This window comes from Drosophila pseudoobscura, chromosome X (genome assembly GCF_009870125.1).
Source record: "Drosophila pseudoobscura strain MV-25-SWS-2005 chromosome X, UCI_Dpse_MV25, whole genome shotgun sequence".
NCBI lineage: Eukaryota > Metazoa > Arthropoda > Insecta > Diptera > Drosophilidae > Drosophila > Drosophila pseudoobscura.
Genome location: NC_046683.1, coordinates 779096 through 792336, shown reverse-complemented (window position 1 = coordinate 792336; position 13241 = coordinate 779096). Strand labels below are relative to the sequence as shown.

At 51.2% G+C, this 13241-nt stretch overlaps 1 protein-coding gene and 1 long non-coding RNA gene across 2 annotated transcripts; both read left to right on the top strand.

Moving 5' to 3' along the window:
- Nucleotides 1–338: 338 nt before the first annotated feature.
- On the top strand, nt 339–9670 carry CCKLR-17D3 (Cholecystokinin-like receptor at 17D3). The gene is made up of 5 exons (XM_002134484.3): nt 339–1335; nt 7962–8162; nt 8269–8586; nt 8649–8880; nt 8983–9670. Exons 1-5 carry the CDS (start codon nt 678–680, stop codon nt 9455–9457), a joined length of 1884 nt encoding a protein of 627 aa, XP_002134520.2. The 5' UTR covers nt 339–677; the 3' UTR covers nt 9458–9670.
- An 845-nt stretch (nt 9671–10515) lies between these two features.
- On the top strand, nt 10516–11881 carry LOC117184833 (uncharacterized). Its single transcript, XR_004470298.1, has 3 exons — nt 10516–11009; nt 11073–11258; nt 11350–11881. It is a non-coding gene; the product is annotated as an uncharacterized lncRNA (long non-coding RNA).
- The last annotated feature ends 1360 nt before the right edge of the window (nt 11882–13241 follow it).

The following is a 13241-nucleotide window of genomic DNA, read 5'->3' as shown; positions in this document are numbered from 1 at the left end:
CCAATGCATTGGCAGGATTACGCGTGTGTTCATTAGTGGCCTTTTTCTGTGGCTGCACCACTTCGAGAGTTTATTGCAACACTTTCTAAATTCTCCATGCACTGATCGGCATAATGTACATGAGGAGGACGAAGTGGAATCTAAAAGTCCCAGATACAGCCTGTATATGTATGATTCGGAGCCATCTGCAGTGCCCAATGGGCGCTGTGCTTGATGTTGCAGTTGGAAGCTGCCGCATGTTGCTGCCACAAGTTGCTGTGGTGAGTTTTCATGCTGCCACGCGACGTCCACGCAACATGTTGCTGCTGCCACACCGAAGCATTCAAACGACGGGGCCGCCTCCGCTAGTCAGTTGCCCACGATAACGGTAACTTAACGGTAAGCAGGCAAGGACGAGCGCTTTCGGCCGCGTCCTCGTCTTCGTACTTGTACTCGAACTCGAACTCGTTGTCGTCCTGGTCGTCGGTATCAGGACCGGTAACGGAATCAGACCTACCCCGTTCTCGGCCACGTTCTTCGGTGCCAGTCCTGCGCGCAAGCGTCTTTGAATTTTCTTCGAGTTTTAATTTTTTGTGTGAGAATCGGCAGCGGAAGGAGATCCCATTCGGAAATGACAATGATCCTTTGGCGTTCGATTGGGTTGTGATCGCTCGCTCCTCTGGACGTCTCTATCTGGGATGTACCCGTACAGTGCGGAGGATGCTGCCCAAACGGTCATGGCAGCGGCGGCTGCGTACAGGGCGCTGCTCGACTATTACGCCAACGCCCCCAGTGCGGCGGGTCACATCGTTTCGCTGACCCTGGTCCCGTTCAACGATACTGCAGCATCCCCCTCGTACGCGGGCGGAGTCAGCGGCGGCGACGGCGGCGGCAACATCACCGACAGCTTCTTTGAGGATGGCCTGGGGTCAGGAAATGTGTTTGGAAACCAACGCCTGGAGCAGGAGGCAGCAGGCACGAGCTACGGCTTTGGGGACAGCTCTGGCTCAGGCTTTGGCTCTGCCTTCAGTGGCAATACCAGCCCCAGCCCCAGCCCCGGATCCATCTCGGGAGGCGGCAGCAGCAGCGCCGCCACCAGCACCACGGAGATGCCCGTCTGGCTGATACCCAGCTACAGCGTGATTCTGCTGTTCGCCGTGCTGGGCAATCTGCTGGTCATCTCCACTTTGGTGCAGAACCGCCGGATGCGGACCATCACCAATGTCTTTCTGCTGAACCTGGCCATTTCGGACATGCTTCTGGGCGTGCTCTGCATGCCCGTTACGCTGGTGGGCACCCTCCTCCGCAACTTCATCTTTGGGGAGTTCCTCTGCAAGCTGTTCCAGTTTTCGCAGGGTGAGTGTTGAGGGGTATCTATGGGAGAAGGGCTGGGTGGGTAGGAGTCCTGTGCGCCCCTTCTTATCCCTTTTTATGTAGATATAGGTATTTGCTGTTCCCATTTTGGCCTGGTTCTGTCTGCCCCTCTTCAATTAGCGGAAATTACGAACACATAAGCAAAATGGAATCCCATATGATTGTGCCTGTGCCTGTGCCTGTGTGTGTGTATCTGTGTGGCGTGGCGCATGATGGGGCAGCATTAAAATAATTTTTTATGATTATCGTCGCATGTGGATCGTTTTATTGAGTTTGCCCCAGAAGAAAGGCAGTTCATTTTGCCCCGAGTTCCCCGAAGAGGACAACAAAAACAACAAGTGGTCCGTGGGCGTGTGAGGGTACAATAAAATGGGGAATATATTCGGCGGCTCTCCTCCTATCCTCCTATCTTCCTATCCTCCTATCCACCCTTCAATCCTTCCTTCCTTCCATCACTCCTTCACCCCTATATCGCCAAATTGGTCGCCCTGTGGCCCTGTGGCAACAATGTCTGAGGTCTGGAGCGGCTACGGGCATTCCAAGAAAATGCTCTGCATTTTGTTCTATCCAGAAACAATAACGGGAAGGGGCAACAACGACTTTCGTATCTTTTTTCCTTTTGGCCCTATGAAAAATTCAAATAATAACATTGGAATTTGCTATTGGCAGAGACTCTTCCACTGGCTCTGCCTGCCTCTGCCTCTGTATCCCAAAACGAGAGCAGCAGCAGCAGCAGCAGAGGCCATTACATAACTTCAAATCAAACACTTGTCAGCGGCTGGGCCAGGTCCTGTTGCCAGGACAAAAGCAGCCCTTAGTCCGTTTGAAGCTATTAAAAAGACATTTGCAACATGACGGTCCTTGGATTGTGTGTGTTGCATGGGGCATGGCGTCGTGGCGGCATGGACGAGATGTAATTTGGAGAAAATAGACAATTAGGTGGGACTAGGAGAGTAGAGGAGACTGGACACTGGATCTGTTTATGATCTGAGCGCATTAGCAGCCTGCCTGCCTGGCAGGACAACACTTGGACAGCCAAAAAATCACTCTGTGTCCAACCTAATGGCGGTTGCAAACCAGGAATTGTGATGCGTAAGACGCAGCCAGATTTAATCACGAGCCATGGGATTTGGAATTTGGATTTGGCCGTTTTCTGTCTCTGTCGCCCGCTCAACGTGTCATGTTGCTCTTGCTTTTGGTACAGTTAAGGGTACAGATGTACACAGATACACGGTGTACAAGAAACGACAGACAAGAGACTGCGGAATGCGTGTCGTGACGTGGCCAGGCGTGGCATACTTCGAGGCGCAGCTTAAAGCTGGCTGCTGGCTGCTAGCAAAAATACACTGCATACTTTCGTGCGCAAGCTGCGAATTAAATAACAATTTTAATGACAGCTAGAGCGGGGGGTGAAGGTTGAAGGTTGGAGCTGCGGCTGCAGATGCAGCCAGACCTGGACCTAGACCTGGAACTGGAGGTGGAGGTGGGATAAATGATACAAAAACATGACAGCGAACAAGAAGAGAACAAGCGGCACGCACCTGGCACCACCAGGAGGAGGCTTACAGCATTACAGCAGTGCAGGGCAGGGGCAGGGGCAGGGGCAGGGTTAGGACACAGACGCGACATGGAACATGCAACATTACACAGGCCGAGACAGAGAGAGAGAGGCGCGCAATTACATGCTACACAAAAGCAAAGTCCATTCTCCTAATGGCACTCCATCGAGCTGGGAGTACGGGTGTGAGGCACAGGGGCACAGGGGCACAGTGGCACTCTGGAACACAGTTGGCAAAAGCAATGAGACCGAGTGGCAACTATAAAGCAAACTGTCATTGGTCTGGCAAATGGGCTTGGGCCTCGCATTTAAAGCGGGTATTTGAAAGTCAAAGGCTTCAAACAGGAGGGAGGCAACGATAAATAACGATACTTCCGACATCAGCCCTCTCGAGTGCTCTTCCTCGGTGGATGGTGGATAGGGGGGGTCCGAGTTGTCATTGGCAATAAAATCGTACTCTTCTCGTGTGTTCTCCCTGCCAAAGGGGAAAGAGGTGTGGCAGCAATCGCCAGAGACATTTCAGCTTAAATTTAATTTCAGTTTAAGTTTAAAGGGAAATACAGGTGCAGGAGGAGGTGCACCGACAGGAATCCCCTGTCGTTTCGGAAGCCAGCACATAAATCATTATAAATTTGCTTCTTTCGGTTGGGCTTTCTCCGGGGGGATACGAATTTCATTTCATTTTGGGTAGGGAGGCAGGCAGGCCAGGTCCAGGACCTGGACATCTGTGCAGCAGTTTTTTACCTGCTCTCTCGTAGTGTGTGTGTCTGTGTACGTAGAATGCATAAAGTGTCGTTAGCAGGGCTTACACGCACCAAAATTTATATGCAGAGAGTAGTCCTGGCCCCCCCTGAGCAGTTTTCCATAGGAAAACATATGGCAATCCCACGGTCACAGGTGGAGCGTCCCCGCTTTTGCCTTTTGGCTTTTGGACACAGTAGCTTTTGTGGCATTGGCCTTAGTCCTGGCCTGGTTGTTTGCTTTTACCAATTGCTGTTTGGGCTGCGGCGAAACTGCATAAACAAGGAAGGCCGCCTTGGAGGGCCTCGCCGCACAATTTGGCTAATGAGTTTTTGAACAACGGCCGTTGATCCAACTCTCTCACGCAGCACTTACCCTGATTCCCTGAAAGTGATTGCTGTATGTTGTTTGTTACTCCCCCCCCCCCCCCCCCACTGTTCTGTTCCGACTTTTTCGGCAAAAGAGCTGCAACAGTTGAAAGCATAAGGTGGGATTCTCAGAGAAGTTTCGGCCTGGCATCGAATCCCATTCGCATTGTCCAGGCCAAGACCCCGACCCCGACCCCGACTCCGACTCTGACTTGCTGCCTCAACTTTATCTCCACTCCATTTCCCGTTTTTGTCGGGTTGCTTTGGGATTTGTTTACGATGAAGTTTTTTAATTAATGCACATTCGTCCTGGGCCTGGGCTCCGAGAACTTTCATTTCCTTCGGAATGGGGCCGCAGGGCCACAGCAGATGCCAGAGGAAACACTTAAAAGCAATATTAATACGAATATCACTGGGAGAGATGCCGCCAGCTTGAGCCTGCTCCAGACATGTTCCCCCACGTGTCTGGTGCAGTCACCTCAGGACCCAGCTCCCAGATCAGAGCTGGAGCTCGTCGGTTGGCTTAGCCAAACTTTCAGGCCCCACACACACACACACACACACACACACACGTTGGCTGTGCTCTGCTATACTCCTACTCCTGCCACGCCCACCTAGCCACTTTAGAGTACTTAATTTGATAAAAAGCGAACGCCACGCCGAGTATTTGGCCAACTTTGTTTCGTTTTTCGCTTTCAACTTAAATAGAATTTTGGGGCAACTCTGATTTCGTTTTGCTTGAAACTTTGCCAATGGCAAGGCCCCTTCCCTTTCCCCTTCCCCTTCCCTTCCCTTTCCTCTTCCTTTTCTTCTTCCCCTTTGCGCCCATTCAGATACACAGACATCCTCCTGGCAGGCTTCCATCTGTGTGGATGCTTAAAATGCTTGCATTTGCGAGCTGAATCATTGAATTTAAATGAGTTTGCTCCCCACAATCACACCACACATTTACTCCAGTGTTTTTCTGGTAAAGTTTCCCTTCAGATATTGAATTAAAATATAAGGAATGAACAAAACAACATCCTGCTCCAGGGGATGAGCCTGGGGATACCAAATCCATGAAAAATGCTCACAATTTACGATGGGAAATTCCACATTCTTCCTCGATAGATAGTGTGGCTTTTGAATAAACCAATTAAGAGCAAGTGCTTTGGGTGGCAATCCCTTAAGACGGAATTTCCATGCCTGGGCGCAGTATAATCTGTAAAGTGTCATTCCTCAGCGGAGGCGGCACGTACAGGAAGCAGCTCGGTGGCAACTTTGTGCCTGTCACTCCACCATCAGCGGCCGCATCCAGTTGTCAATCATTGAAACTGGCACTAGCACTGGCACTGGCCCTAGCACAGGCCCTGGCGCTGGGACGGGCTGGGTTTGGCTTTGGCCAGAACTAATTTGCAAACTTGGCAGCACCTCAGGAGTCAGTGCTCAGGAGCGCAAAGCTTGGCCAGAAATGAAAATGTATAATTTCTCAAAGCACTGTCAGCCTTTTGCGTTTTTGGGCTGCCCCCCATAGAAGAGCAGGCGTTGGCGGCACTCTGAATCTGTGGCAGATCTACAACCCAACTGGCGGCAGGCAACAGGCGACAGGCGACATACGCGACGTATTTAAGCAGAAACCATTTGAAGTCTGGCTTTGAATGAAACACACATATGTATGTCTGTGTGTCTCTCTCCGGCTCATCCTTTACTCTACTCTACACTGGTGCTTTTTCCGGACTTCCGCTCCCCTTTCTGATTCGTTCGGCATTCGCCTGACCAGAACACATTTTTGCGGTCTTTCTGTGCGTGGCCGCCCGTGCCATTCCCCTTTTTTATTTGCGGCAATCAAATTTTATCGCCCATCTGACGCTTATAAATTCTGTCTGTCTGGCTGTCTGTCTGTCGGTCTGTCAGAGTCTGTCCGCATATTTATGCTGGCAGTCGAGGACTGCGTGTCGTATACGGTATACGTATACGTAATATGCTTAACACGTTCCGTAAGCTTGCCCTGCCCCTGTCCCTGTCCCTGTCTCTGTCTCTGTCCCTGCCCGTGTCCCTGGCCGGGATGGTATGCCTTGAAGGCGTGGTGCCCGTTTTCCGCACAAATCAAATTCAATCAGTTGCCGAAAAGAGAAAAACACTGAATCAGAGGGGCGCTGGATTGTGTGGCACACGGCCCACGGGGGGCACGGGGCACGGGGCACGGGGCACGGGCCACCAAATTGAATTTGTGTTCGTCTCTTGCCCGCTGCCGTCGCCTTATTTGTGCTGTCAGTTTTGCATTTGCCAATTGAATTACGCACGCCCACGACCACCGCCTACCGCTCCACACATGCATACATACACTCAGAGAAAAATGCCATAGTAAAAAATGGACAAATATTTCAATTAAATATTCGGTTTTGAAATATAAAGGTTGCGCAATTAAATAGATTTCAGCAAATAAAAAAAATGTGTAATTCAAATGGATATAGTATTTCACATAGGGGCAGTTCCGCCGAAATGTCCGCCGTGTCAAAAAACATTCAAAGCCAATAAAAACCGATTTCCACATCGTTTTGTTCCCAGTCAACTAATTTAACCAATTGGCATATAATTCCATTAACATTGCCCGGAAAAACATATTCGAACAGGCAATAGGCAATGCTAGCTTTTCACGGGTTTTGTTGTATTTTTATAGTCATATTTTCGTTTACTATTTTCTCATATGAGAAAGTTGATTCCGGATAAAAGTTTTCCCTCAAAGTCTCTCCAACATAATGAACTAACTAACTAATAAGCGATTAAGTGCAGAAATATGATGGTATAGGACCAGAAACGCAACCGTCGGTGGCTGAATTGAAACACTCTCGGCGCCTCGCCCGCCGATCTGTTTCGTGCTCCCAGTAATTCGCCCTCGCTCGCTCGTGCTTTGCGCTCACCTGTGCTGATTGGGAGGGAATTCGCCTGGGAGCTAATTCGCCTTCGCTCGTTCGTGCATCGCGTCTCCTGTGCTGCTTGGGAATTCGCCTGGGAGCTAATTGCCCCTGCGCTCGTTTTTGCTTTGTGTAGGAATCGCGACTGGCCTAACACAGCCCAGACTTATGTCCAAACGTAAACGAAATTTGTTCAAATGCCACTCTGGGCATGGTTGTTCTCTCAGTGTAGCCGTACATGCACAAATGTAACGTACACATTGATGTTGTGCTGTTGAGGCATTTGTATTTTGAAATGATTTAGTTGTCAAGACGTTTCGCGGCTGCCAGCCGGCGAATCAATCAAATTACTTAGCCCCCGTGCAAGCCTTAAAGCCAAGTAACAAAAATCAAACACGTACGCGTTCGTGTGTGCGGCATGGTCCTGTGGCATGTGCCGTGAGTGGGCAGAGGGGTCAGGAGGGAGGAGGGGTGGCCGCTGTTTGTTTTAAGCCCAAGAGCACAAGAGCCCAAGCACCTGTCAATCTACGGTAAACTTCAATTTGAAAGAGTTAAACTGGGTGGCGGCGGCGGGCCAATTCCGTCGTGGGGCAGGGACGCCACTTTGTGTTTTAATAGTTTGAGCACACGTACTCGTATTTACATGTGTTTGTGTCCGTGCAACATAAAAATTCTGTTTTAGCGCGACCTGATGCGCCCCGCGAAGCGCCCGTAAACATGCGGAACGGGTGGTAACTGGGCGGAGGTGTGGGTAACGCTTAATGGCAACTCACACAAATTGCATCGTGTAGCACATGCCCCACGGGGAAAAAGCACCGTCACCAGCACCAGCACCAGCACCAGGGACATGGACAGGGACAGGGACAGGGACAGGGAAAGAAAAGCACACAGAAGTAGACAGGTTTTAATATGCAAATAGTGTAATTAAAATGCAAGGAGAGCGGGAGTGCAAGCAGGCGTCTCCTGAGGCAATCTCCGACATTTGAGGCGTGACTTCGGACTTCATGGTAATGGCCTAATCCAAAGTTTTCTCTGCTTCCCCTGCAGCTGCCTCCGTGGCCGTGTCCTCGTGGACCCTTGTGGCGATCTCCTGCGAGCGCTACTACGCCATCTGCCATCCGCTGCGCTCGCGATCCTGGCAGACCATCAGCCATGCCTACAAGATAATCGGATTCATTTGGCTCGGGGGGATCCTGTGCATGACGCCGATAGCCGTCTTCAGTCAATTGATACCAACCAGTCGGCCAGGTGAGTTTCGCTTCCTCTTCCTCTTCCGCCTCAGACTCCGATCAAGGCTCCTTCCTTCCTGTGAAGCAAACTGACCCGATCCTCACTCCCATCCTGACCCACACAGGATACTGCAAGTGCCGGGAGACATGGCCTGATCAGGGCTACGAGCAGTTCTACAACATCCTGCTGGACTTCATGCTGCTCGTCCTGCCCCTGCTGGTGCTCTGTGTGGCCTACATCCTCATCACCCGCACCCTCTACGTGGGCATGGCCAAGGACAGCAGCAGGATAATGGCCATGCAGCAGACGGCCACGGCAGCAGGCCCAACCCCAGCCCCATCCATCGGCGTAGTGGCTGCCGGGGGAGCTGCAGCAGCTGGGCCCAGCAGCAATAGCAGCAACAGCTGCATCCTGGTGCTGACCGCCAGCACAGTCTACAACGGTGAGTCCCGGCCTGTCGTTGTATCAAGTATTGCCCCACTCACCTCTGGTCCCCGAGAGCAGAGAGCAGCAACAACAACAATGGCGCCGCAGCCGCAGCTCCTGCGCCGGCGCCTACCCCAGCACCAGCAACAGCGAGACCGACAACGACAACGACAACGACCGCGACACTGACTACGAGAGCATCAGCGACAACGTCAGCGATGATCAAAACGACAAGCACAACCACAACGACGGTGACGCTGGCCAAGATGTCCTCGCCCAGCATGCGGGTCCAAGACGCTGCTCTTCGCAGGTAAGTCAGAGCGTCCGAGTCAGAGCGAGAGTGGGTGATTTGTGGGTTTCAGAAGACTGACTCTAGGCTGGGAACTGTATTTTACTGTCCTTCACTGTCTAGATCAAACGAAGCAAAGACTCTGGAGAGCAAGAAGCGAGTCGTGAAGATGCTGTTCGTCCTGGTGCTGGAGTTCTTCATCTGCTGGACACCACTGTACGTGATCAACACGCTGAGCATGTTCATCGGACAGGCGCTGTATGAGTATATCGACTACACCTCCATAAGCTACCTACAGCTGCTGGCCTACTCCTCCAGCTGCTGCAATCCGATCACTTACTGCTTCATGAACGCCAGCTTCCGGCGCGCATTCGTCGACACCTTCAAGGGCATGCCCTGGCGGCGGGCTGGGACTGGGGCGGCGGGCGCCATTGCCCTATCCGCCAGCCAAGTGGCGAACAACAACCCCAATGCCCTCAATGCCAATCCTGGCCAAGCCATGGGCATGGGCACCTGGCGGACCCGTTCGCGCCACGACCCACTAAATTCGGTGGTGCACACCAGCAGCGCCACGGCGGCTGACAGTCCACGGCTCTAGGCTGTAGGCTCCACAGATCCAACGAGGACTAATGTAAATATGTACATGACTCGTATTTTTTTGTTATAGCGAACCCTTTGTTTTTTTTTCGATTAGAACGTATCGTATATGATTGTAAAAATTAGTTCATATCTGAAATCTGTCTATTGGTGTTTCAATACTTCTTAAGGTTGCCGCAAAATAAACAAACTCAAATTCAAACTCAAACTCAAACTCAATATATTTTTCATTTGGCCGAATCGCGGGGATTGTAGCTGCTGATGGATTCTTCTTATCCGCCGATAATTATGCACTGCCTGGGCATCGAGGGGACTCAAGATTTCTTTTTCTTTAAGCGGTGATGCCGAAAGCGGCGCAGAGAAAGCAGAGACAGTTTTTCGCGCAAAAACATACAAGTTTGCATCATAATGAGTTTGAATTGAGTATACTTGTTGCGTTGTTACTCACAATCAATCGCGAAGAAGTTTGAAACTCCTGTCATCTGGGCACGGGACATCGCCTTGAAGCACGCACCCACAAACCACGGAACTGACGCACGATTTGCAACAAAAAATATTATGCCTCGGCAGGGTTGAACACTGTCACCATTAATCCGTACTCGATACCCAATGCCAATACGAGTATCTGGGTGCCGATGGATGGTAAGTTTCCTGCCCAAAATGAGTCTTCTTTTTCTTTTGTTCCGGTGTCCACTCTTTCCGCTAATTGTACAATTTATAGGGTCGAATTTATATATTAAGTGAGTCCAAGTGCCAGCACTGGGAAAAATCAAAAGGACAAGCCGCTTAGGTCCCGCACAAGGGTTTGCAAGTCGGCTTCCAATTGGGGTCCAGTCCGTTTGTTCTACAGCTTGTCAATCCACTGCCACCCACCGAGGCCCCCAGCCACCAGCCACCAGCCCCCAGTCACCAGAGGACTTTGCCTCTTTGTCTCGCTTTGCTTGAAAGTAGGCACCTCGCTTCGTCGCCTGGTCGAGTGGTCGAATGGCAACGGTGTCGACAATTAGAGCTCCCCACAGCAGCAACCACAATGGTCGGGGTCGGGGTCGGGGTCGGTGCAGAGTCTGTCAGAGATGATTATTTTAAAGTGGAAATACTCTGGAGAGCCCTTCCGATGGCACCCTTTGACTCTCACGCCCACGCGTACACTCTCCGGACTGGGTTCTGACTGGGAAACCTGTCCCATTGTCGGAGAAAGGTAGCCCGTCCGTCCATCCGTGAGAACACTGGCACGGGACTGTAAATGTGAGTATGGGGCTCATGTAGTCAATTAGTGGGAGCTTTTGTTAGCTTAATCCCTATTAGGCGTAATGGGAGATACACTGTGCATGCACTACAGATAGACGCACATATAGTATAGTATACTGTCTGTGGTGTTATGAGGGGTAGTCTAATGGTCGAATTGTTGAATAACCGCGCCTTTGCCAGTACTTACTCGTACGTTTAGCCGCAAAGATGTGGATATTCGGGTAGCAGCAGCAGTCGGAGACAGGGCAGGAGAAGAGAAATGGCCCTGGAAGGCAGATGATGCGTAGCGGAGAGTCGAACGGGAGGTAACGAAAGGGAAGGGAAGCTGCAATTTGTTTTATTCATTCATATAACTTTTACTTTGGCAGCGACGAGCGACAAATGTGCACTGACAGCCTGAGAGAATGAGAAACTGAGAAACTCTGAAACTGCGAAACTGTTGGCGCATGCAGAAAAGACTGTCCCCAAGCCTCTGGTCGTTAAGCAGCCTCCAGCCGTCAGCTCCGTCCGTGCCGTGGCTGGAACTGGAACTGGATAGCTTATATCTGGAAGATGTATGGTCTTAAACGAGCTGTTGTCAGCCAGCTCCAGCGGAGAGAATCTGCTTTGCGCTTTAGGTAATTTAATTTATGGCGAATCCCACAGAATTCCAAACAAGAGCAGGCGGACACGAGGAACTACAAACATCCGCACATGCGGCCCATCCGCATAATCAAGCAGTGCCGCACCACGAAATACCCAGCACTCAGCCCAGTCCAGAGCTCAGACCCAATGGTGGCGTGGGATGCAGCTTCAGGCCATGGGCAGTGCTCCTGACCGAAGACACATGGCATCGTTACCGCGGGGAACTCCTCGTATTACTCGTATACTCGTATGGTGTGTTAGGCCGAAACACGGACCGCGTCTCGTTTAGGATTTATTTAATTTATTTTATACACTCGCCTCCTTTCTATTTATGTGGCGGCAAGTTTGACATGAGCCAATACTCGTCTCTGTCCCCTCCGTGGAGGCTGAAGTTCCAGCGCGGAGGATATAGCGGGGCTCCAATGATGATGGCTCTTCATCGTCCTTTATTCATTGCTTCTTGTGCAGCGTCGACAAAAACTTTCACAGCCTGTGGATTTGATGTTCCAGAAGTAGTTTAGCTGCGGAAGGCCCCGATACTTGTGATTGGGGATTGGGGCGCATCCTAGACAAGAGTATGGGCCGAGGGTTGACGGAAGGGATCCGGGGGAAGCAGTGGTCGACCTGTGTCCATGGTCAGCATATGGCCGCGCTTAAGGACCGGACACCTCTAAGTGTCTGGGGACTGCCTTTCTGCCACACACAAAGCTGGCTAGCTTACAACGCCTACGGAGCCTCATATAGGGAAACAGATACAGCATAGTAGAATAGTTGGAGAAATTGACAGCTTATCGGGTCGATTGTCAGGTGACATTATTCATGCGGCTATTCCGGCTATTCGCCCACGCAGTGCTACCGTTCCACGCGGCACAGCTGCCGCCCACTTCTGACTGGTTCCCGGGCTAGGGGTAGGCTGATCCAACATATTCCATACATATATTCCACATATTCCATGTATTCCAGGGAGAACTCATTAGTGCGTTGCCATCGCGACGGCCTCATCGAAAGCTGGAGCTGGTACAGAACGGGTGCACTCCATTAGCATCACAGCAACGTAGTGACTGCCGTGCCTCTTGATTTCCGACTCCAGTCAAATGACTAGTTCAGTGAGTCCTTGCAGATGTCCTAGCCCCCTTTAGATGAGTGTCTCATACGAGTACATGCCACATACAGTCTCTGTCCTGTCTGTCGACCAATAAACTCAATATAAACTGAAAGCGAGACTCTAATCAAATACGAATAAATATTCACGACACGCTCCCAACCTGCCCGTAGGCAATGGCGCTGGTGATGGCGAGCTGTTGCCATAGGCACCGGGGAGGAGGCAGCAACAGAAACCACAGTATCCCCAGTCCATGGCGGTAAGCAAACACAATGCATAGATACCCGTAAAGTGCCTCGACTTGTGCTTGTTTTGATGATCCCCGCGGAAGGAAGGAAGGAAGGAAGTGGCTGACCGTCGAACACCGCACCCGAGTGCCCCCGAGATGATGATACTCGTGATGGCATGGTGGCAAGGTGGCAAGGTGGCAAGGAGGCGACTGCTGGGGGTAAACAATCGAAGCCGCACGCAAATTTCACTTTCGAGCATCACGACGAGGACGTGTGTGTGTCGAGTCCGTGTGTCTGTGTGTGTCTGTGTGTGTTTTGTGGGTGGACAGAATAGGATTTTCGACATAAAAAGCTGATTAGAGCCTGGCTATGACGAGCGGGGGACTGGGACTGGGTCTAGGTCTGGGTCTCGGACTGGCCCTGGGCCTGGACTGGCGGGGAGGGGGCACGGATGTAGCTAGGCATTAAACTTGTGGCTAAACGATGAGCGGTGCTCAACAAGCGATGACGATTAATCCTCCATGAGAAGGCTTGCGTGTTTCCATTCTCCATTCTGCATTCCCCATTCACCATTCAACATT

Excerpts from the sequence above, each read along its gene's own strand:
- CCKLR-17D3 (XM_002134484.3), top strand. The coding sequence starts at position 678 with ATGTACCCGTACAGTGCGGAGGATGCTGCCCAAACGGTCATGGCAGCG. Across the intron at positions 8,163-8,268 it reads GATACCAACCAGTCGGCCAG|GATACTGCAAGTGCCGGGAG; the intron begins GTGAGTTTCGCT and ends TGACCCACACAG. Across the intron at positions 8,881-8,982 it reads CAAGACGCTGCTCTTCGCAG|ATCAAACGAAGCAAAGACTC; the intron begins GTAAGTCAGAGC and ends TTCACTGTCTAG.